We start from the raw sequence: 24,771 nt of genomic DNA on the forward strand, positions 1-24,771 counted from the left end.
AGAGAAGCCAAGCCCAGCTGGCAGGTACTGACCTGCCTTAAGTAGCATCAAATATTTACGTTTTTCACAATTAGGAGTTTATCTTCAGATAATCCTAGAATGGTTTCAGTTGGAAGGGACCATAAAGATCACCCAGTTCCAAACCCCCTGCGACAGGCAGGGACACCTCCAACTAGACCAGGTTGCTCAAAGCCCCGTCCAACCTGGCCATGAACACTTCCAGGGATGGGGCAGCCACAACTTCTCTACTAGTAAAAATTTCCATATATCTGACAGGATATAGTTACTATGTTATTGTTTTCTGCAGTGAAGGGTAGAAACAAGTCAAATGCAACAGTTCCTTCAGGAGGGCCAGGACTAGTTTATTGGCTGGCAGTACTTCATCAGCATGCTCCCAGAGCAGCAGGAGTTTCTTCCAGTTTCCCTGTTCTCTCTGCATAAGGAGAAGATGAGTTTCTTGAAGCAGGAGTCAGCCTGCACACAGCCTGTCCCAGGATGTGCCTGGGCTTGGCACAAGCTACACAGAAGACTGACACCATCTCACTAACCCCCTCCCTCTCGCTTGCCCTCCCTCTCACTCTTTGCCTCTAGTTATATTTAGATCACACGGGTTAAAGCTTGTCCCTTCTGGACACTCACACACACATGCTGTAGATACGACAACCCAGGCACAGGAGTTAGCCAACAGATTATCTCATTCCACATCAAGGAATAACTTCTGATTTCTGATGACAAAATCCTGCCCTTCAAGAGGAGGCACAACATGCTCAACCACATGGAATTTCGCTGCTTGCAAATTTGACTTTGAGACTTTCAACAGATAGAAAAAGCAACTTCCTTTTTTCTGATTTCCTTCCAGTTTGCAAGATCTTGCTTTCTTTCAACACTTGCTTTAAGCCTGGTTCCCATGCCGTCCGCCATCAATGCAGCGGTGGCTCAGCAGACAGCTGCTGGGTCAGTTCCCAGCGCTATTAGCACTACTACAACTGAAGGTGCGGGTGGGGGCACAGGAGGGATTTATTCTGCCATTATAAGTCGCAACCAGCCTATTATCAGAGTAAAGGAGAAGACCTATGAAGAGCTTCACAAGAAGTGCCTGGAGAAAAACATTCTCTATGAAGATCCTGATTTCCCACCAAATGAGTCCTCCCTCTTCTATAGCCAGAAAGTCCCCATCAAGTTCGAATGGAAAAGACCACGTGTAAGTAACACGTTGCCTTTTACTTTTGTTAAATTTAAGTACTCACCTTGAGCTTACATTTTGGCAAAAAAGTGTGTGTCAGGGGGACAGGGACAATAAGCTGGAAATGTATTTCCTTAGGGCTCTCCTGGAAGATAACTAGCTAGGGCTGCGGAGGCTCAAAGAGTGTGTATACAATGACTAAAATACAATAAACTAAAGTGAAGTAAGAGATGGAATGAAATATGTAGAAAAGGAAATATGAAATATAATTTTCTTCTTGCATGATTTCCTAGGGATTTTCTTGTCTGAAACTGCCAAAGAAAAGCTCTCATCATTCTGCAACAAGTTATTTGGTTTGCTGATTTTTAAACACTACCTTATTTCTCTTACAACTGTACTTTAGTATTCTGCTGTTTTCCTAATCTGTGAAAACAAAAGGACAGGTTATGGTCTGAAATGCACTTTTATTCAGTTGTTTGCTCTCAGCATTGCTCAGCTGACTTGCAAAGGTTGTTTAGCGTATTATCCACTTATCAGGGATGTGGGTGTTGTAATCACTACAAGTACCCACTCCTGCCTAAATAATGCCATCTCTCGTTCCTATCTCATGGGTATTTCACAGCCAGCCTTCCTCTTCTTTCCCACCCTGAGTGGCTCTCACAGGCAGAGGAGTAACTCCCCAATTCCCAATTGATTCCCTGTCCTATGCAGGAGGAGTTACCCTCTTTCCCTGTCACTCGTGCTGGGCAGCTGCTCCCCTCCAGTGCGGCAGCCCCCGGTACAATGCCCTCCCCTTCCAGCAGCAAGGATGTGGTTCTGAGGACCTTCCCCAGCTCCCTCTCTGTCAATTTTCGGCTACCTCTTCTAGCTATGCCATACTTCCCAACACCCAAATCTGTGCTTCAGCGGCAAAGTCAGTACTGGTAAACCTGATAGATAAAACTAACCACAGGAGTGTGAATACTGGAGCTCCTGTGGGTAGCTGTTACAGATGCAGAGGAAGGCCACGTGCTGCTGTCACAACAATGTGAGCTATGTGGAGGGAGCAACATGAGTCCCCCATCTGCCATGTCCTGTGTCTACGTGCTTTGTAATTCCTTCATCATCACAATTGCTGCATCAACCCCTGGAAATGTGTGTGAATGAGGTAAATGCAGCCACAAGTGAATCATCTCAAAGGGATGAGACTCCCCCTTTCTCTACAAAGTGAAGTGATGTAGCAGTACAGTGGAAGAGTGCCAGATGAGGAGACAAGCTACAGGCATGCATATGAGAAAGCATCAAAACATTAAAAAAAGCACCATGTAACTTCACACTATTATAAATGAGCATACACGGATCAAGAGTTTGGTTTTGGAAAGGTTCAGGCTTCGGGATCTCTATTGCAAAGACTTGAAACCACTTGGTAACAAACAAGTTTGGAAGTTCTGTACTTACGCATGTAGCAACAACAAGCTGGGGACCATAAGGCTCAAGACACCACCTAAACAACAAACCTAAAGCTATCTATGTTCTTTTGATGTAAGTATTCAGTCACCTGATGTATCTGTGGTGCTGGCTGCAGGTAGAGCAGGACATCCAGAGCGCTGAAATTTGTGCCTACCAAATAGTGGCATGCTATAGGATCATGGATCCACTCAGCCCAGACCCTGATAGTGATGGCTGACCTGCTGGGGACACGGTGGACCTGATCCATAGAGACACCTCTGCCTTTTGCAAATGTGTCTGTTTTAAAATAAACCCTGTAATTTGGGTCACTGCTGTACTCAGCAGGTCCCTACAGGGAAGAGACTCATAAATAACACCTTCTCTTTTTATAAGGTGTCCCCTACCTTGTCATCTATACCACTGACATCAGATTGACCCAGGACTTTGCTTCACTGAACTTTGAAACTGTATGTTCTATAGCACTGGTAGGAGGACTTGTCTGATAACACTATATACACCAATAACATAATACTAGACACATTAACAGAACATCATAAAGTCAAATGAATATGAAGTAGTAATACTGGGCTAAAAAATATTTTGCTAAGAGATTAAAGCAATCATACAATCACCAAATGTAAAGATTCACCTGCATGGCCACATTTTGTAATAGTCTGTGAAGACAGACAGCTTCTGTTACTAAATTGCAATGGCATTTCTTCGGGAAAGAAAGCAACTAGCTTATAAACTATAGTCTTATAAAGTGGTAATTTTTAATCACTTTGAAATTCAAGTGAAACTTGAATTTACTCAAACTTGATAATGTGTTCTAAAAGAAAACAAAATATCAGAGAGCTCAGAAGTCCTGACAGAATATCCTAATACTGGCTTCACTCTAGATCCTTTCCCTGATTTCTATCTCATATTGTATATGCCACATACCCCCAGAAATAGCAAATAAATGTCATCAATGTGCTCCGAGATCTCATTTACAACAAGAGAGCTGAGAAATAGGCAACCTGATCCTGACTGCTTCTGGCCTCCTGAGTCACTTTAGTCATGCCACCTAATCAATTTGTACCCAAGCTCCGCCCTACCACATGAGACTAATGTATGAGAATTTAGTATTCATGAAAGATTAATGATGACCTTAAATGAGCATTACGTGCAATGACATGAATCCACATGGGATTGTTGAGTACCAGTTTTTCCAGAAGCTCCAAGTATTATTTGAAAAATCACAAAGTCAATCTAAAAGGCATGTGTTTGCTGGTTACGAACACTATAACCAAGCACTGATGACAGTGCCATTGCTCAGCTGAATAGATGTTCTTCACTGTAGCTTTCAGCATTCTGTGCTGCTCATGCACCTGGGATTTACAAGGACTCCACAGCACATCAGCTACATGGATGGTCCCCTGAGATCCCCTCAGCTCCCAATCTGCATGTCCGCTGACAGGACCAGGGCTCTCTCTGCTTCCCCTGACAATGGCCATGCTGTGACCTGACCTTTTTCTCTGGGGCTCCTGTAATTCATTACTGAGGTGGTGAGAGGTGTCCAGCATCCAGCCCCAGAGTTCTTGCATCTGGCTGTACATGCTCTTCCCTTTGCAGTCAGTGCTAGACAGAGGTCAGGTCCTCCTTAGCCACCTCCCAGAACGATTGGCCTCTGCTGCTGTGAGGGCACAAGGACTGTTCTTGTGCCTTGCCAACAGACAGATGGCTGCCACACAACGCAGCTCTGAACCTTAGCATGTGGGCAGTGAGAAGGCCCCTGTAATTCTACCCAGCTAGTGACTGCCATGCCATGCCATGAGTGCATGGAGCAGACCTCCTAATGCTCTAGTCAGGCAAAAGCCAAGAGACAGCCCTGAAAGTTTCCCTGAGTAAAGACTGCAGGATCCTTCCAGTGTTTCTGTTCAGGCTATGAACAAAAACATGCATGAGCAAGATTTAGGTATGTCGGTGGGAGTTAATAATATTAATTATAATTTTAAATATTAAATATGACTATTATATTAAATAATATTAAATAATTCATTCAGCCATGGAAGGTAAGAGAAGCCCAAAGAGCTGTTCTCAACTGCACCAGGTTATATCCAGCTCAATGATGGGCTGTGCTCAGTTTTCCTAACAGGCTTAGCCTCCTGCACCTATGCTGCCTGTGGGAGCTCCTCTCAGCTGAGAGCAGTGACAGGGTCACCAGTCTTTGAGGAAAAGCCTATGTTATAACATAATGCAGAGTATGGAAAGGTCCTGCTGCAGTCATGTTTGGATCTAATGACAGTAGGACATAAATAGGAAGGTTCTGCCGTGACACTGTGCTTTCAAATGCACCACGGTCATTCTCCGTGATCATAGTCAGGAGGTCACAGCATTAACTGCCAGATTCAATGACTTCTCTATGGTGATCTTTAGTGTAGCCAAGAAAACCAGCAGAAGGAGCTATCTTTGCATAACAAACACAATCAAGTCAGTAGACTAGCAGATTTTGCTTAGAAGGAAAATTACTTACATCACCTGCTGCACAGGTGTGAAGCTGTTTGAGTGTAGTAATCACAAATGTGTGCCTCTGCAGGCAGTATCACACAGCAAAAATGGCAGTTAGTGCCACCAAGGCAGGTCTATCAGATGAGGGCGTCCAGCTCAGACTCTAAAACCAGCTTGATGTCTGACAATGTCAAGCTCTGCCTTGAAGTGTGCAGCACAGCCATTTAATAGCATGGTCTAGACCATCAGAGGCCAAGGCAGTCTCAGCCAGGCCAAAGAAGGTGCTTTCGCTACTTGACAGGATCAGTTTGGGGAATTTTCTTAGAATGCCATAGTTCAGTAACAACAGTTTTTAAGGAATAAATGCCTTTTGCTGCAACAGCGTAAGCTAACTGAAGGATTTTTCCTGACACAGAGGAAAACCTAATGAAAACATAACAAAGGTCAAATGCCATTTTTAGTTGCATGCTGCCTCTGCGTTTTCCAGTGCTCCCTTCCAACTGACTCATAAATACTCTCTTCCCAGAAATGCGTGCTCTTCCAATGCATTTTTCTCTACGATTCTCTGTCTCCTGTACTATAACTGATTTTTTGTAATGAAATTATAACCCTAACCAAATCAACCCAGTGAACAAAAAGGTCATTTGGATAGCAACAAGGCAGTCTGAGGCACTCAGATCAAAGGAGGCTACTTCTAGATAAATCACTGTGTCCTGGGTTTACCAGGAGCCGTTTTGCTCCTTCTTAGTAACTGGTGCAAGCTCTGTGTTTTGACTTCCAGCCTGGGCAGAGAGCTGATAACACCAATTGTTTTTAATGGTTGTTAAGTAATGTTTATTCTGGCCAAGGACTTTGTCAGTCTCATGCTCTGCCGGGGATGAGGGGAGGCTGGGAGGAAGCAGGGACAGGACACCTGACCCAAACTAGCCAAAGAGGTATTCCATACCCCAGCACGTCATGCCCGGGGAGGTAACTGGGAGTTACCCGGAAGGGCACGGGCTCTCTTTGGGGGGGTGTGGGGTGTGGGGTGTGTCGAACTTGTTCGGTGGTGGTATCGTATTCTCTTGTGATTTTCTCTTATCAATATTATCATTGGTGGTAGCAGCAGTGATCTGTGTTATACCTTAGTTACTGGGCTGTTCTTATCTCAACCCGTGGGAGTTACATTCTCTCGATTCTCCTCCCCATCCCTCCGGGAGCGGGGAGGGTCGGGGAGGGGGGTGAGTGAACGAGCTTTTGTGGTTGGGTTTAAACCATGACATATTGCATCAGTGAAGTGCAGCCTATTGGGATTCCTCATGATAACTTGACCTAAGAGATGAAGAGCAATCCCTTGCTCAGCCAGGAAGACTGGAAGGACAGACCTGCCACTTGCATCTTGAAGAACAGGTTGTCTCACACCACTGAGTACTTTTCATCAGCCTTGGAAGACCTCGAAACTTCTCACTGTAACTTCATTTGTACTCAGCACCACTAGCACAGCTGGTGTAGAGTAATACAACATTAAAAGCATATCCATAGTGCACTAAGCACACCTGGCCACCACAAAGAAATGCAAGAAAAGCATTCTGTCATAGCTAAATCAGCCCATATGGCAATTGCAGGACTCCCTCTTTTGCATTCTTTTACCACCACCCTCCAAAGAAAACAAGCTCAGGATGTAATAAATAGCTCTGAGGAACAATCACTGCTGTACACTTAATATTTGGAAACACTTAGTCACCATCTAACTACCTTCACCTGAAACACAGCATGCTGGATTTCAGAGCTTGTTACTTCCGTAAGAGCAGGATCAAGCCAAAATACAGTAATAGCAGTTGAAAAAAAGCAATCCATAAACCTGTCATCTAACAGATAGTTTTCAGGAGACCACCACAGCAATGTGAGGAAGAGTATTTTCAACAAAGCAAGTGGGTGGAGAAAAGCATGAAGGCATCTCAAACAGCTGCCTTGACAGCACTGCACCCCAGGACAGCTGACCAAGGCCCAAAACAACAGGACAATCCCTCCACTTTCTTCCTCAAGGAGAATAAGGTTACTGCCGGAAGCTGGTCTCTCTATCTGGCTATATGACTAATGCAGATACTTAATCAAAGCAACTCTGATGCTTATTGTGAAGGAGCAAAGCAGTGGACGCAAGCCAAGTGAAACTAAAAGACCTGAAACGTGTCTGGGAAATCCTGGGCTACTCTGATGATGTGGGGAAAAAAGTTTTAGACCTCAGAGGTAGCATCAGCTGCCTGTACTGCCACATAAGTAATTGTCAGTTGTTTGTTCCTCTCCTTTCCAGCCTTGGCATCTTCCAACAGATGGGGTTCTTGGACTGCACTTTGTCTTCTTCCCCACTTGTAGCTGCTCAGGGAAGCAGTTCTGAGGTTGCATTATCCTTCCTTCCTTACTCAGTGGCATCTTTTTCTTTCCCATACCAAGTATTTGACTATAAGAGATGGGATAAAGCAGGGACTTTTTTTCCGCTATAGGACAGGTTGTACCTACTTCTTCCCTTGGTTTTCCCATACCCCATGGTTCTTTGTCCATATAGAAAAAAGCTATGTAACCCTGCAATAGTCCCAACCTCATTTGCTAGTAGTTCCTACATAGTCCTTCCCTCCCTACAGCAATTCCTTAATTATTTATGCCTGTATAGCATCTTGTGTCCATTCTGCACTAGTATAAATACTGACAAACCCAATGAATTGTCCTAAAGGCAGGACAAAATACGACCTTCCTCAGAGGACAGACGATACTCATTTCTGCATGCAGCGTTGGCAATATAGTACTGCAACATGAGGAAAAGAAGAAAATCTCTTAACCAGCAACTGATTATTCCTGAGAATTCCCCCAGACTAGCTATGAGACCTTGTAGATACATGGATAGAACTCTGGCTGAAGTCTGCAACATCCAGATTCCAAAACATTTTCATAGTGAAACTCTGCAGGAGACAACTCTGCAAGAGATTTTGATATCCACAAACTATCCTACAGGAAAACATTGTCCTAACCCAGCCTTTATTTCTGTGGCAAACACATCATAATGAAACAGCTTTCTGCTCATTCATCTGTTTGTATTTTGCAGGAAATTTGCGAGAATCCACGGTTTATCATTGGTGGAGCCAACAGAACAGATATCTGCCAAGGAGAATTAGGTAGGAGATTGTTACTTAAACTCTGTACTTTTTGCTGTGTGCATCATAGTTTAGTTCTCGCTTTATTTTCTTTTGCATCCAAGGTGTTATTTGAAATCACTACACATCTACTGATCTCTCTTAGCAAGTCATTGGTATTTGCCTGGTAACAGTGTAGGGAAGAACTTGAAGTGAAAGAAGCTTTGCAGGGTATTTTGCTTTTCATGAACTACTATGATGAGTGGGTTACAAAACACCATCTAGTCTTTCTTTCAGTCTTGGAGGAGGAGAAAAGGAGGAATAAAGAGGAGAAGTTGATTGAGAAAAAGGTTTAATCAGCTACTGCATTTTTTCAGGTATTTAGTCTGTTATTTCCATACAGGAGCTTCTGAAGGCCTCCAGCTAAGTGTGCCTTCTACTCAAAGACAACCCCTATATCGAAGACCTTAAACTCAGATGCTTAAAGATACTTTGATACATAAAGCCACTACTTAGGCACAGGTGATGCCCCTGCAATGCTCACCTGCACTGCTTTGTGAAGTCATTCCCCACATTCTCCTGTGGTCTTTCTCCTGAGCTAATACATCCTAATTGTGTTAATCTTTTCATTAAGTGTTATGTGCTCATGACTGTCCTCATCACCTTCCTAGTACTTAAATCTGCCTTTCTTTTTGAGGTGACCAGAACTCCACATTTGCTAAGTTGTGGCCACAAATGAATTCACATGCATAATATGTCCTCTCTTTTAGTCTTCCATTCCTTCCCCATCTACAGATAGCATTGTTTACCTTTTTGACTTCTGCTAAACTTTGCACAGTTTAGGAAACTCCTGGTCATATTGGACCCCACATCCTTCCTAAGGGGAAATAGGTAACTTAAAATGTACTGCTATATGTATAGAATTAGCTTTCAAAAATACATATATGTATTTCTCTAGATGTTTTATCGCTTCACCAGTCTCATAAATCTCTTTTCCAGTGCCCTGTAATCAGATTTAGTTTTCATCACCTCACGTAATTCTCTCAGCCCTCTAATTCACACTGCTCAGGCAAGCTTACCCTATAACCTCTCTTGCAGTAGCAGCTGAAAGGTTTTAATTATGGCTTGAGGCATTCTTTGCTGAACACAGAAATACTATGGAAGAAAGTCACTTTCTCAGAGTTCCCACAGAGGCAGCAAACTTATGCAAGAGTCTGAAGCAGGAACTGCAAAGCATTAAAGGGGAGAGTGTTTACAAGAGCGCAGGCATGGATTCAAAAAGAGGAAAACACGTCAGAGCAATGAAGCAGGAAAGAGGCCCCACAGAACTGTGAGTGGGGCAGTGGGTTATCCTCTCTGCGAGAGAGTTACCTCTCAGCCAGCCTCTGTGCTAAGCTTGGAAGAACTAACATGGAAAGTCAGACACACATTCACATGGGACAGGCAAATCTTAGCACATTTACAGCACTCACCAGGTTTGGGGCTTTTTCTAAATTACAGGAACATCATCTATTTAATAGGCATGTATCTAGCCATGAATGATGCCAATGAGCATTTCCAGAGCACAAATAAATAAAGTATTAAAGTACTGCAGAACACACGGAGAAGAGCCCTTTCCTGAAAGGAAAGCATGCCCTACTGACAATTAACATGTCACTGCAATATCTCAGGTTCTCCCTTTGTTTCTAGTTGCTCTGTGCCTTCAGTTTGTCTGCTGCTTCTGCTCCTTTACAGGTGACTGCTGGTTCCTGGCTGCCATTGCTTGCCTGACGCTGAATAAAAAACTACTCTGTAAAGTCATACCTCATGACCAGTCCTTTATACAAAACTATGCTGGCATCTTCCACTTCCAGGTGAGTCTCTTCATCTAATGGAAAGCAGTTGTAACTGTGATTATCCAAGAGAGAGCTCAGCTCTCGGCACGCTCTTCCCTCTCGCTTCTCCATCCCTTGGAAGTGTGAGCCACAGAGGGGAAGGAAAAGGCATTGAATTGCCTCACCCCAAACTCTTCTAACAGGGCAGTCACTGAAGAGCCAGCCCATACAAGCGATTAGGGATCATCAACCTGCTCAGGAAGCATTTGCAAATTGCTGTGTCCTGTCCATAAGGGATAGGAACAGGTGCCCAGTCCTGTCTCCCTGCTCAGATGGAGCACTACAGCCAGCACAGACACGCAAGAGCAGGTATTTTTAGGCCCACAAGCAGGTGGTCTGTCAAAAACAAGTTATTGAAGAACTGCTTATTCAGAAAAGATTGACGGCTTTCCACATTTCCCTTGGCTCTCCTAACAGACTTCTCACTGTCCCGCACATGTTGCCCAGGGGAATTCGGTACGGCTGCCTCCCTCCCAGTAGCCGCATTGCAAAGCAGTTAATTTCCACATTTCCCCAGAGACGGACTCCTCATCAGGGACTGTTGTGATAGGACAAGGGGCAATGGCTTCAAACTTAAATGGGATATTTAGGTTAGATATAAGGCAGAAATTCTTTACTATGAGGGTTGTGAGACACTGGCACAGGTTGCCCAGAGAAGCTGTGGATGCCTCATCCCTGGCAGTGTTCAAGGCCAGTTTGGACAGTGCTTGGAGCAAGCTACTCTAGTGGAAGGTGTCCCTGCCCGTGGCAGGGGGTTGGAACTGGATAGGCTTTAAGGTCCCTTCCAACCCAAACCATTCTATAGCTCTATGATCTCTGCTCTCTCAGCCCAGCTTTTCAGCCAGGCTCCTGCTCTCTGCACCAAGCCAACCTATATATTTTCTCTGTTTATATATTTTATATATTTTTCTCTTTACTCAGTTCTGGCGCTATGGAGACTGGGTGGACGTTGTCATCGATGACTGCTTACCCACGTACAACAACCAGCTGGTATTTACCAAGTCCTCCCAGCGCAACGAGTTCTGGAGCGCCCTCCTGGAAAAGGCCTATGCAAAGTAAAAGACCCACCGGACTGTGCTGGGGATCCCCACCAAGGCTTTGGCCAGGGAGGTGGTTAAACCACTGAGTACAGGACTTACAATGAGCATGGAGACAGTCTCTGAACACACCCGTGCCTTTTCCCTTAGATTCTTATGCCCAGAATTGGGGATGGGGTAAAGCGTATTTTCTATAGGTTTTGCTGCTTCTTCAGAGGTCTTCATTTAATTCTCAACATATCTGGGTTTTTTTCTTTTAATGTGTGTAGGTGGCATGTTTTAAAACTTTTAGCTTGTGGGCTACCAAGCAGATGGTTTGTGGGTTTTCTTAGTGTGGGTATTTTCAGATCTATATTCATACATATACAAGATAGGTAAAAATACATACGTGGGTATTTTTATCTGTGTAAAAGGGAATCTTTTTCTTTTCTCTTTCCAAGACTCCATGGGTCATACGAAGCTTTGAAAGGAGGCAACACCACCGAAGCCATGGAGGACTTCACCGGAGGAGTCACAGAGTTCTATGATATAAAGGATGCCCCTAAAGATATCTATAAAATCATGAAACATGCCATTGACAGAGGATCCCTCATGGCCAGCTCCATTGATGTGAGTCCATCTGAACTTTTTGATGAGCCATAAGAAATAGCACAGCAGAGGGACTTCTCAATCCATAATCAAATATATGCCCCCTTTGGAGCTGCTTGGTTTAGTCCACATAGCAAACATCCATTTCTAGGAGATTGAGTGATCTCCACTAAACACCACCCATTGGTAAATAACAAGAATCAAAAGGGAAATGAATAGAAGCAGAACATGGAGGTGGAGAGAAAGGGTGCAATCAGCAAAACCAACACCCCACCCTCCATTGCCTTGCCCAGTAAAATGAGGTTAGTATGGGGGTGCTGCAGCTCTGTAAGACACAAATCTTCACGTCAAAGATGCTAAGTGTGCCAACATGTAGGAATTTAACCCTTCAATTGCCAACGTAGCCTCAGATTGTCTTAATTTATTGTGGTAAATTTAAGATTAAAAAAAAATAGTTTCAATAACCATTATGGATTATGAAGTTACAGTAAAGGCAGGAAAACAACTGGTGCTATCAACCACTGCAGATAAGTATGGACATAATGAGGAAGAAATTATCTAGGCTGTCTTTTACCATTCATTTTTCTTGTAGGATTTCTCTTCTTTCTCCCTGCCTCATCTTTTTGCATAATACTTTTCTCCCATTCTCTGTTCCAGGATCAACTAGGCTTTTCTTATGGATCAGCTCCTCGGAGCGACATCGGGGAACTGATTGCTCGAATGGTGAAGAATCTGGAAAACTCACAGATGAGTTACCCCACTGTAAACTACCAGGCGACTGATGAGAGGCCAGCCTGGGTTCGTATGTCTCCAGAAGTGATTGACTTCACAGTGCTTTCATTTATAGACAGTTAGAGAAACACATCACCTATGCTTTTAAATCCATATTTGGCTACATTGAATTATTCCAACACTAAAGACCTATTCTTATGGATGCTGTTTGACATACGTGTTAAAAGACTTCAGTGCTTTAAAACACAGTGACTGATATGAGAGAACTTTGCTTATACTGCTGGCTTGTGGCACAGGCTTATCATTTCCAGAACAGGAAATTATTAGTGGATGTTATCAAATCCCGTACTTGCAAAAGGTTGTGAGAACAAGACAAGAAAAAGATCCCCTAGGGTGTGTGGGGATGTGAATGGAAGAAAAAGCAAGCTCTGCACAGGGCTCACCAAAGACACAAAAGCACTTGAACTTATTTTGATAGTGTTATGGGGCTCTGCCCACAAATGGAGGGGGCTGTTCTCAGGCTTTCCTTTTAGATTACTGCCATTAATTCCCTCATTTAAAAAGCTTAACAAGGGAAAGAAAAACATGTTGAGTTTTACATGTGCAATAAAATACAAAGTAACTCCAAAATTTCCAAGTATCTAGCAAAATAAAGAGAAGGATATTAAAACCAATTAAGAAAAATCCTATATTGGTAAACTTAAAAGCTTTCAAATCTGTGGAGGGACACGTTGCCTCTTCCTTCTGTCAGGCAGTTGTAATACTTTAGGGAGCATTTCCATGATAACGAAATTATGTTGCTTGCTTTACAGAGAAACAAAAAAGGAAAAGAAAATAACCCAGAAAACAAGCCAACAACCAAGGAAAAACCAAACCAAACAAAACCTCCACAATTACATAATAATACATAAAACTTTTGGTTGTGCAAACTGTGTTGTGTATTTGCAGCGGAAATAGCTGTTTTTTCCTCTTTTGACACCCATATTTAGTCTTCCCTGAAGACAGAAATGGTGTAATTCTTCAGGAAAGCCCAGTATAACTGCCATGTGTTGCAAGCATGGCTGTCCAAATCATCCATGCTTTGAGGGGAATTTCCTCCCCAGTGACTTCTACTGAAAGAAGGTTGCAAAACTCTTTCTATACTTGCTGCTCAGCATCTGTTGTGCTGCTGGTTATTACACATTCCTGAGCCATCACCAGAAAAGAAATCATGACTCCTGATGATGATGTGTGCAGATAGTGCAGGCTGCAGTTGCGCTTCAGAGAAGTGGCCCATAGCACCAGCAGAAGTTAGTATTCTTAAACAGAAAAGTGTGAGAAAAGGGTTCTGGTAATTAATGATGGCAACATTATGAGTAGAAATGAAGAAAAAAGGAAACAGATATGAGGTTATAGGCATAAAAAGTATGGAAACAGGAGCAAGAAAGAAAAATAAACAGGAAGAAAAGGGAAATAATGGAAAATATTTCAATCATGAGGATTAATTTCCTGTGGAAATGTACATTTTATTCCACAGAAAATTAATTTTAAAAAGTAGTGTAAATTAGTAGGAACAGTTTATTAAATAGGATGTTTTAATGTCATTGTGATAAGATAGCAGCTGTGTGTAAAGATGAAAGTGTTCCTGGTGTAGTGGAAGGTATCCCTGCCCATGGCATGGGGCTTGGAACTAGATGATCTTAAGGTCCTTTCCAACCCAAACCATTCTGACTCTAGGTGTTGCTCTGCTCTGATGTTTCCAGTTAATATGCAATCAACTTAGCCATACAAGAACATGCTATCCCAGAAAAGGCAGAGTAGTTCTACAAATACAAAATCTAAGTGTTTTGATTAAATATTCTAAATGCTAGCTAAGCACTAACCTGCACAAAGGGAAAAAGTAAATCACAGAATGTCCTTTCCAATTCATAACATTAACTTTTTGCGTTTTTAGTTCATGCTCCACTTCTTTCTAACCAATAACATTAATCTGTGGGCACTAACCTTGGCCACCTTGGCAAACACAAAGAGAACAAGACAAAAAACCCTTTCACCTGGACAGTGCCTTACCCCAAAAGGCCTGGGTGGCACTACCTGCCTTGGGGCAGTCAGCAGAGCTTTTCATAACTCTTGTAAGTTCTTATCTTGTGTCTAACAGACCATAGTGCCAATGCAGTATGAAACCCGGATGTCTTGTGGGCTCGTCAAAGGTCATGCCTACTCAGTCACAGCTGTGGAAGAGGTACGTACAAGTCCCTTTCCTGCCCTTCACTGCAGAACACATGCAGAAAAGCCCTCTCCTGATAGGCGATGGCATGCTCTACTGAGAATTAACATGTCACTTGTCCAAGTTTTGGCTTTCTGGGGAACTGGATATTCAACTACTTGGGCAGAGGTGGCCACAGCCAGTCACCTCCTGGTATTACAGCCCTCACACACACCCCAAGCAGGTCAGGCTGGGTAATGGAGGAACTGGTATGAGCAGTTTGACAGGCAGAACGTTCCTTTTGACCATACTCTCAGTCTATTCTTGTTGCATTCTTTTTCAATTAGACAACATTTAAAGGGGAAAAAATACGTCTGGTACGGCTGAGAAACCCTTGGGGACAGGTGGAATGGAACGGACCTTGGAGTGACAAGTGAGTAAACAGCTTCACATGATTTAGAAAGAAAAAAATTGAAGGCTTATTTGCCTGACTGTGGCTTGTGTGTGACCTTACCATTTACTGATGTAGTATGTGAACTGTCTTTGTGGTCATTTTGACACGTGCACTTGGAATTTGGTCATTCTTGAGTGCTTAGCTGAAGCTGTAAAAAGAAAAGTACCTAAAAAAGATGTTGACAGGCTTTAATCAATGGAAATGAAGAGAGAATCCAGTCTAATGGCACAATCTGATTTTACCACCTAACAAGTTCAGCAATGTCCATTTTCAAAACAAGATGTGACAGTAGAAAAATTTTTTTAAGTTACGACAAAGTTGGATGAAGCAAGATGTCAGTACACAAGTAGGTTTGGATAAAGCTGGTCATTAGGTTTTACCAAAAGGAATTTCAGCAGCTGCTTCAGCAATAAGAGTCTGCAAACACTTTTTTCTTCAAGCTAAACAAAATGAACACAGTTCAGTGGATTTTTGAGAGCTGTTAAGAGGAAGCCTGAAGGGAAGGCAAAGAGAAGTAGGACAATTGTTTTTTTATTTTGGCATGTGGACAGGAGGGTAGCATTGAAAACAAATGGTTGCAAGGCTCTCAAAGAAAAAAAATAAATGGACGTAGCAAGATGACTCTTGACTTCCCACTCTACAAGGCTTACAGTAAAGAGTAGAAATTTTAATGAAAACTGTATTATAATATTGTATTTATTCCTTTGAAGGTCAGAGGAATGGACCTTTATTAATGAAGAAGAGAAAATCCGCCTGCAGCACAAGATTGCAGAGGATGGGGAGTTCTGGTGAGGACATAGAATCATATAATAGTTAGGGTTGGAAAGGATCTTAAGATCATCTAGTTCCAACCCCCCTGCCATGGGCAGGGACACATCACACTAAACCATGTCACCCAAGGCTTCATCCAGCCTGGCCTTGCACACCGCCAGGGTTGGAGCATTCACAACCCCCCTGGGCAACCCATTCCAGTGCCTCACCACCCTCACAGTAAAGAACTTTTTCCTTATAGACAATCTAAACTTCCCCTGTTCAAGTGTTAACCCATTACCCCTTGTCCTGACAATACAGTCCCTAATGAACATCCCCAGTATCCCTATAGCCCCCCTTCAGATACTGGAAGGCTGCTAGGAGGTCTCCACGCAGCCTTCTCTTCTCCAGGCTGAACAGCCCCAACTTTCTAAGCCTATCTTCATACGGGAGGTGCTCCAGTCCCCTGATCATCCTCGTGGCCCTCCTCTGGACTTGTTCCAACAGTTCCGTGTCCTTTTTATGTTGAGGACACCAGAACTGCACACAATACTCCAGGTGAGGTCTCACAAGAGCAGAGTAGAGGGGCAGGATCACGTCTTTCGACCTGCTGGTCACGCTCCTTTTGATGCAGCCCAGGATACGGTTGGCTTTCTGGGCTGCTGTTTGACATCAGTCAAAACCACGTGTTTCTCTAGGAGATCTGCAACCATAGCAAAAATTAATCACACTGTGCTACCTAGATCTGCTGCAACCATTGTGGTAATCCCTGTTCCCCTTCCTATTCCCAGTAAGCCTTGCTCTGTGATCCCCTCAGTCTACCACCAGGGTTTATAGAGTGCCACAAGCACAGTCCTTCTAATTATGCTACACTTCCAGAAGTTGTCCATCACTCTTCCTACGTACCATCCTCTCAGCTCACTTTCCCCCAGTTTGGAGATGTAGTTGTGCTAACTGACCAAAGAGAAGTCCAAATGCATTAGGAAATCATGGCACTGTCATGGCAAACTTCCCCTAATAGCGGCAGTATTATTGGTCACCCTCCTCCACCTCACCAAGATCTTTCAGACAGCTGCCCACCATGTAAATCCATTTGGGTTCAGTTTCCCCTCAATTCCTCCAGGATATCTTTTGAAGATTTCATGAGGCACTTCACAAAACTTGAGATCTGTAACCTCACACCTGATACTCTGGAAGCTGATAAACTCCAGACCTGGACCGTGTCGGTCAATGAAGGGCGCTGGGTGAGAGGCTGCTCAGCTGGAGGCTGCCGCAATTATCCAGGTAAGCTACAGGTAGGAGATACAGCCTCTTTGGTGGGGACTGAATTAGATACCATAGGGTAAGTCATACCACAGCCTGATCAGTGCTCAGCCAAGCAAAAGCCTTGCTTCCTCAGTGGATGAGGCACATGATTTGTACCTGGAAAACTTCTGTCACTGTGTTTGTGACAGCACCTTGTAAGCCCAAAAGGCAGGCCAGGCAAAGAGAAATCATTGTTCAAATACTTCACACTGTCCCAAGTAAGATAAAAGAGATCAATTTCACTAACAGATTTCACTCAGGAACCACTTTTTTTATAGTTTTAGGTGCTTTGAAGTTTGCAAGATTTCAGTTCTTCATTTTGTATCGTCCTTTGGTGTGCAGTTCTGTTAGAACTATGTAAACCACATAACATATAAAAAAGAGGTACATGTTCGCTGACTTTTAATCTTCCCCTCAGGAGCCACAAGTAGGGAACTTAAAAATTCTCTTTGATCATGGCAGGGGAGTTGGAACTAGATGATCTTGAGGTCCTTTCCAACCCTAACTATTCTATGATTCTATGATCATCAGAAAACTGAAGTATTACATGTTTGCTTTGGGTTGTTGTTGGGATTTCACAGACACATTTTGGACCAATCCCCAGTATCGCTTGAAGCTCCTGGAGGAAGATGATGATCCTGAGGATGAACAGGTTATCTGCAGCTTCCTTGTCGCACTGATGCAGAAAAATAGGAGGAAAGAACGCAAGCTGGGAGCCAACCTGTATACCATTGGCTTTGCCATCTATGAGGTACTAGCTCTAGACTATTCTTTGCACCACAGTCAAAAATCCTGACACTATGCCTTTACCAAGAGAGTCACTGAATCATTCAGCCTGATAACCTGAATTGCAATCTTTACTTGGCAATTAAAGGCTATGTAACCATTCAGACCATAGTAACCTCAGGTTTTACCCTATCTATAAATAACACACTTTTAAAGCTTCTGTAGTGAGTTACTGACAGATCTGAACATACTTTTCCCCATAAATTCTTCCATCTCTCTTTCATCTTGCTGAAACTGAATACTTCATTGGCAGAATAGTGTAAAAAAGGAAACAGACATCCAAGACACATAGGTAGCCATTAACCTCTCTGTCCCTGCTACTGACTTAATGAGGAAGTCAATTTATTCAGTCCTTTGCACAAACATATTTAGTTCAGATCTTAGTGGATTTCATGTAAATCCCAAGAAATCTAGGAAGGGAGAAATTGCTTAGCATATTTATCTAATTTGGGGCATTTTAATCACTGCCTGCATCCACAGAAATCTATGTGAACACCCTTCTGTATGATCTATAAATAAGGGGACTCACTAGCAGCTCTGACTGTTTCTTCTCTTTGTTTCTCCCTAAGGTGCCCAAAGAGGTATGAGCAGAACGGAGGCAGATTGACATCTTGGTGTATACTCACAGCTAGTGTTACTATTATGCCTGTCTGTAAGTCAGCAGGAAACTGTCCAGTGAAGTCTGTTTTCAGGGATGTAACAGAAGTGAAACTGCTAACCTTTCTGCTTTGAGTGTCTATTAGTAACATTTTGTGAGTAATTTTTAGCTCATTCTCACTTGCGCCTTTTCCTCAGTCCTTTATCTATTCCATATTAGACCTGGCCATGGCTTGCATGTCAGTCAGTGAGCCTGGGCTGCAGGAAGCAGCATCAGCAAGCACTTTGCCTTTGCACTCCATGCAAAACCACCCTAAACCATTTCTGTTTCCTTCTGCAAATAATGCCAATGACCTATATCCTGCAGCCACAGAATTTTCTCTATAGTCTTAGAATTTGTTTGGAAAAACCATGGCATTTTCAGCCATCGAAGAAAGCATATTAAAGGTACACAGAAGCCCTCAGAAGCCAACTAGACCCAGCCAGTAGCAACTTAAAGGTGACAGACTTGGTATCTGTTATCAGCTAGCATCCCTTGTCAGCTCCTTGCTTGTTAGACTGCTGCTCCATTGGTGTTTTCTGTCTCAATCATGTACTGCCCACACGACAAACCACCTGGGCAATGGATGAGACTTCCTTGAAGACAAATGGACTCATTTGTTCTGCAGATGCATGGTACTAAGCACCACTTGCAAAAAGACTTTTTCCTCTACAATGCCTCCAAAGCTAGAAGTAAGACCTACATAAACATGCGAGAAATCTCTGAGCGCTTCCGGTTACCTCCCAGCGAGTACGTCATCATCCCATCAACATATGAACCCCACCAGGAGGGAGAATTCATCTTGAGGGTCTTCTCAGAGAAAAGAAGTCTTTCAGAGTAAGTTACACATTCATTTAACTGGTCATAAAGATGGAGGAGAGCTCACTAGTCTGTGATAGTCATGCTCCCCATTTGCTAAACCCTGATTTTAATTTTCTTAACCTCATTAGGAACTCCAAGCTACAAACTAATTTCCCCAAGCTTCCCTTAGAAAGAAGGAGAGAGCCTGCTTTGAATTGTCTTTGGAGAAGCCTACTACTTGCAGGATATCCTTTGTAAACATACTGTTAGTGATTTTTTAATAACGAAAGTGAACCTGTTTGGTTTTTTGCTGTATGTCACTGGCTGAAGTTTTGGGCCAGATAGATCATTGAACCAGATCTAATTTCAGTCACAAATGAAACACAGAAGTAGGTAGTTATTTCTTGTCCATGCTGCTCTTCAACTAGTTTCCCAGAGCTCAGCAAACTGCAGTCAATGTCACTGTAATTAGGCCAAAGAGCTTCTATTTTACTCCCAGCAATCCAAGTTCACTGTTATCAAGGCTCTTTAGAGAAGTAAACCATGCCGCAGTCCTCCTGGAAGTTGTACTTGTGATGCTCAGCTCAAACTGGGAAGAAGCTCCATCTACAGCCTGCAGTTGTAATGCTTGGAAACCAGCCCACACAACTGGCTGTTTGGAAAGTTCAAGTGGCTGCTTATACTCCAGCTACAGAAACAAGCAACATTGGGAACAGTCACTTTGCTATTTATTTACTTTTTGCTTTCTTCTAGGGAGGTTGAAAATATGATTGAGGCAGATCGTCCATCGGTAAGTAGTGTCCTGGGACTATTTTGTACACAAATAGGGGTAGGGAGAGGAGGAGAAAGTCATTTAGGGAAACCTCCAGCAGGAATCTAGTGGGAGCCCCACGACAGCTCCTTTAGCATAAATCCCCACATTTTTTTTTCATCAAGATACTTCTATTAATACTTGCTTTATATGCACTTTGTTCTGATTTTGTCAGAACAAAACCTTTTTGCCAGATTTGGAATCTGCTCCTGGCACAAAGGAGCTGGATGCTAAGCACTGCTTTTACCTCCATCAATGAGGCTTATTCATTTACCAGGGAGGCCTAACTCTGTGCCTCAAGATATTTTATTTGTGAGATTGGCATCTCATCTAACAAAGAAAGAAGTATTTTATTTTGAGGTATATGCTTTCTGGAAAGAGATCCTAATAATAATCTGATTCAAACTATCATCCATGACAGGCTCTGCCTCTTCACCCTGGGGTTTTACACATCTTTGTGGAATATACTAGAGCTAACAATACAATTAGTCTGGGGAAAAAAATCAGAGGAAATGCTCTTGCACAGAACTGAGCTCCATCAAACCTTGCTCAGAAGTGTTAATCTTTCATTTGCTGTTATGATAACAAAATATCTGTCCAGATCAGGTGGGATTTAATTGCCACTGCAGATATCATTGATTTGCAGGCACACAAGTCCAATCTCCACTATACTGACAGGTTGGGAAAAATAAAAGGAATAGTGAGAGCTAAAGGTATAATACAGACTTTATTCAAGCAGACAACGGCCCAGATAAGATGACACTGTCTGCTATGGTTTCTGCAATTTCTGTCAATTTTTTGGTGGGTGCATTTTCTCTTACTTTTGGAGATTTGAAAACCGTATGAATATAGGAAATGAGAAAAAGAAATGTCAGGAAGGGCAAGAGGAAAAAAAACACCACTTTACCATCAGCTCTGCATAATCTGGGTAAAATCTATAATGTTGTTTTAAAACACCTTTATTTTATATTTTGTCTCTTTTTGCACAGAAAAAGAAAAAGGGCAAGGTGGGTTTTTGTTCAATGTGCTGAGTGCCAGCTAGGCAAAGAGCATGTGCAACGCATGCAGCAGGAACAGAGTTCCTTGCTATCACGATTTCTCTGCATCTGGAAACTGATGTAGTTAATGAAAGACATTGGATAGAGGCCATTTGTAGGTGGCAAAGATTTTGCCTTCCTACACTGAAGTCTAATAAAATAGCATTAGCATCATACACCCCCTACCCCATCACTTAAGGGGGTGGCAAAAGGGTAACAAAAACGTTTCAGTTTTATAAGCTTGATCCTTTGGGTTGCTCAAACTGCCCTTCACAGGCACCCTGACACCCCCTCCTAGTGCAAAGCATCCCTTTGTCAGACACATGCTTTCTGTTGCCTAGGGCAGCTGCTTCTCTTTCCTGCAGTCCAGGATTCTGCTTTCAATTCTACACAACACATTTAGGACCTTGAAAATGCAATCAGACATTTTAATCTCAAGACAGGCTGATTGCAATTAATACTCTAGGGTAACACATTTGCATCTTGTAGCCGCTTTCCTTGATTGTAATGCACTAAACCAAAATCATTTGCATGAGCTGCTTTCAGCTGAATGCTTCAAGAACTAATACAAAGAAAGAAAATCTGCTTCACATAACTAACAAGCTCCCATACAAATACTACTTTTCTGTGTAGGATTCAGATTCTGTTTGTCTTCATACAGTGCTAGTGTCCTTCATATGGAGGTGCAAGTTCATCATTTAACTGGAATTTGAGAAGCTTATTTTGCTTAAAACAAACAAAAAACCAGCCACATTTAAATGGTGACTGGCTTTCTGAAAAATAAAAGCTGGAAGCCAGAGACTGCACTATTTTGCAAAGGCTTTTGCAGGTTTTTTTAGCATGAGGAGAGCAGTAACTTTGGAAGTTCCTCAATATTTTTTTCCTTTTTGGTTTCTTTTCTTTCATTCCCAGCTCTGGCTTCTCCAGTCACACTGTCAGGGGCAGGAGCTGTTGCTGCATGTGCTTTACTACAAAATGTTTGTCGCCAATTATTTTTCCTTCTACTATCTTTTGTGTAATTTCCATTTCTCTTTTGCTCTCTTTGTTCTTCTAGCCTATCATATTTGTTTCTGACAGAGCCAACAGCAATAAGGAACTGAATGCAGATGAAGATGCTGGCAAAGATGGTGAAAAAACCCACGTAGATGAGAAAAAGGTTTCCGCAGCAACTGGCAAAGGGGGAAATAGGGGTTGGTCTGGCTAGCATAAAGGAATGGCTGGGGAGAGGGCAGGAATGGGGCAAAGAAGTGTCCTAAAATACTTAACAGCTTTTCAAGTCTTAGCATAGTTTGCATCTGGTTTATGTGGATCTAATAAGCATGAGCAAACAAGAGACTATCCCTTCAGTTATATAACCAACTGTGTTGGAAGGTTTAGCTGAAAACATCTCCTGGTTGCTCTCTCATACAAGGATCCCAGCTGTAAGAGATCCCTTCCACACCAGCAGCACAGTTCAATCCACACTTGCTCAGCCCCCTGAACTGGTACCCTCTTTACACAAGGTATATCCATAAACTGCACCTTAGGGGCTTTGAGAGCTCCTGGCAATGATCACAGCCTTTCCTCGTTATAAATTACACATCCCTAAACCAGTCCCCATTGGCCAGAGGAGAAAACAATGAGTAAACCCAGAAACTCCTGCATCCTCCTCCATTCTCTTACTACCAAAGACGAGGAACACAGAACAGCAAATTCAGAGCTTCTGCCTGCAGATAGGTGAGGGATGTGAGATGCAACAGCAAGATGCTTGTGGCATCTGGAGGCATGAGGGATGCCTGCTTACAGGGAGCGTGCTGTTCTGCTGTGTGGCTGCCAGAGCATACAGGTGGGAAAGTTGAAATCAATCTTAACTTTCTTCTGCATTTAGGCAAAAAAAAAAAAAATAAGAACTGAGTCAACAAATTCACTCTATTTCATTACAGAATTCCTGTAATATAATATTGGGGGAAGAAGAAATAAAACAGTTCCCTTTTTCAGCCTCAGAGTTTAGGCTTGCTCTTTGCACAAGTCTGAGAAAGCTTCACTTTCATCTTTTTCCTCTGTTTTATGTACTGCTTGGCTCCAGCTAGACCCTCCCTGCCCCCCCATTAAAAAGAGCTCTCAAGCCCAAGTCCCTCTGGTCAATTCATAGCCTACAGAGCAGCTATGGAGCAGGTACCCTGCTTCTGCCCCAAACTTCTCCTTCACAATGTTTTGAAACAAAAAATCTGTCAGTAAAAGTAATTACTTAGGCTTCTTCAAGAGAAAGGAGAGCAATGGGGTGAAGTTAAATACTCAGCAGTTTTGCCAGAGAACACATTAAACCAAAAAAAAAAAAAGGGGGGAGGAAAGGAAAACGAGGACAACCCTTTCCTCTGAAGGCCTCCAGATTCACTAACAGGCTCCCTAGCTTGAGCGTGAGTGAGCTGTACAGGCCCCTTCCCTGCTGGTCTAAGGATGTCTCTCTTTACTTGTCTTTTTTCAGCGTCCTTCAACAAAAACTCGAGAGGGAAGTGAAGAAGAAAACCAGTTCAGGAATATTTTCCGACAGATTGCAGGGGATGTGAGTATGGAAATGATCCCTGTCTCTGCCACCAAGGCAGCTGAGCCACAACAGCACCTAAATCAACTGCTTACATCATATCTCCTTTGAGATCTGGAGCTAAGCAAAATCAAATCAAAATCCAATTAAGTATACAGCTATCCTCATATGTACATATAAACTATTCCCATTGTGTACAAGGGAGCCTTATTTAAATTCATGCTTTTACTTCTATCACTACTTCAAGATGTATAAACAAGTCAGAAATGCAATGCCCCTTAGTATAGGCTTAACAAGAGAAGTTAAAAGTAAAGAGACATCAAAGAACTGTACAAATCAAGAGGCTGCAAATGGGTTACAGAGATTTCTGCATTTTGGTTTTGGGCTCATACAGTGGCTTGAAATCAAAGGTCATTCTTCTAGTTGTAGTTTAACAAGCACTATATGGTAAATTCAGACCTGCCTTTTACTGCAGCCTCAAGAAAGATTTGGACTAATGTTTATATGAACTAGAATACTCTCTAGTTTAGAGAATGTGTATGCCATAATGAAAAGTGACTGAAGACTTCATACTTTTAGCATATCTATCCATAAAATCATATGCTTAACAAGGAATGTTATAATTAATGATATTCCCACCTCACTTCCCACCAGGACATGGAGATCAATGCTGAAGAACTCAGGAATGTTCTCAATAACGTTGTAAAAAAACGTGAGTTTAAGCCTGTTTTTCAGTAACCCTGGACAAAGAAATCTGTGCTATAATGGAACCCTCGACCCTGCAGTTGCACTCTAAAAACTCTCAAATTTCAAACTCTCAAATTTCCTAGTTAGACTTCCATGGACTTTTCATGTGAGACTTTAGCAAGCTGAGCTTTTCATAGAGATCCTCTGTATGAGTGCTCCGGTACTGACAATGCAGAAATGAGCAAATGCTGACTGGAAGCACAACACAGGATAACGCAGCATTTCTAGCAAATTTAATGTTTAGTCAGACCTTTCTCCCTGTTTAGCAAACTTCAGCCTACACACTCTGTGCTTGCTGAGT

At 42.7% G+C, this 24,771-nt stretch overlaps 1 protein-coding gene across 3 annotated transcripts in view; it reads left to right on the forward strand.

Moving 5' to 3' along the window:
• Positions 1-826: 826 nt before the first annotated feature.
• Positions 827-24,771, forward strand: part of CAPN3 (calpain 3) — a 28,988-nt gene continuing 5,043 nt past the window's right edge. Inside the window, exons 1-18 of one of the 3 annotated variants that reach the window (XM_065685408.1) lie at positions 827-1,201; positions 8,178-8,247; positions 9,940-10,058; positions 11,001-11,134; positions 11,557-11,725; positions 12,362-12,502; positions 14,574-14,657; positions 14,969-15,054; positions 15,786-15,863; positions 16,949-17,109; positions 17,712-17,881; positions 18,486-18,497; positions 19,182-19,390; positions 20,108-20,144; positions 21,155-21,172; positions 22,257-22,358; positions 23,667-23,744; positions 24,378-24,435. In XM_065685408.1, coding sequence (XP_065541480.1) covers positions 908-1,201; positions 8,178-8,247; positions 9,940-10,058; positions 11,001-11,134; positions 11,557-11,725; positions 12,362-12,502; positions 14,574-14,657; positions 14,969-15,054; positions 15,786-15,863; positions 16,949-17,109; positions 17,712-17,881; positions 18,486-18,497; positions 19,182-19,390; positions 20,108-20,144; positions 21,155-21,172; positions 22,257-22,358; positions 23,667-23,744; positions 24,378-24,435 — 2,020 coding nt within the window. In that variant the 5' untranslated portion in view covers positions 827-907. Of the gene's footprint in view, positions 1,202-8,177; positions 8,248-9,939; positions 10,059-11,000; positions 11,135-11,556; positions 11,726-12,361; positions 12,503-14,573; positions 14,658-14,968; positions 15,055-15,785; positions 15,864-16,948; positions 17,110-17,711; positions 17,882-18,485; positions 18,498-18,578; positions 19,391-20,107; positions 20,145-21,154; positions 21,173-22,256; positions 22,359-23,666; positions 23,745-24,377; positions 24,436-24,771 lie in introns of those variants that run through there. The other 2 variants (XM_065685406.1, XM_065685407.1) reach the window with 2 other exon arrangements.

The sequence above is a fragment of the Lathamus discolor genome, chromosome 6 (assembly GCF_037157495.1).
Source record: "Lathamus discolor isolate bLatDis1 chromosome 6, bLatDis1.hap1, whole genome shotgun sequence".
Classification (NCBI taxonomy): Eukaryota; Metazoa; Chordata; class Aves; order Psittaciformes; family Psittacidae; genus Lathamus; species Lathamus discolor.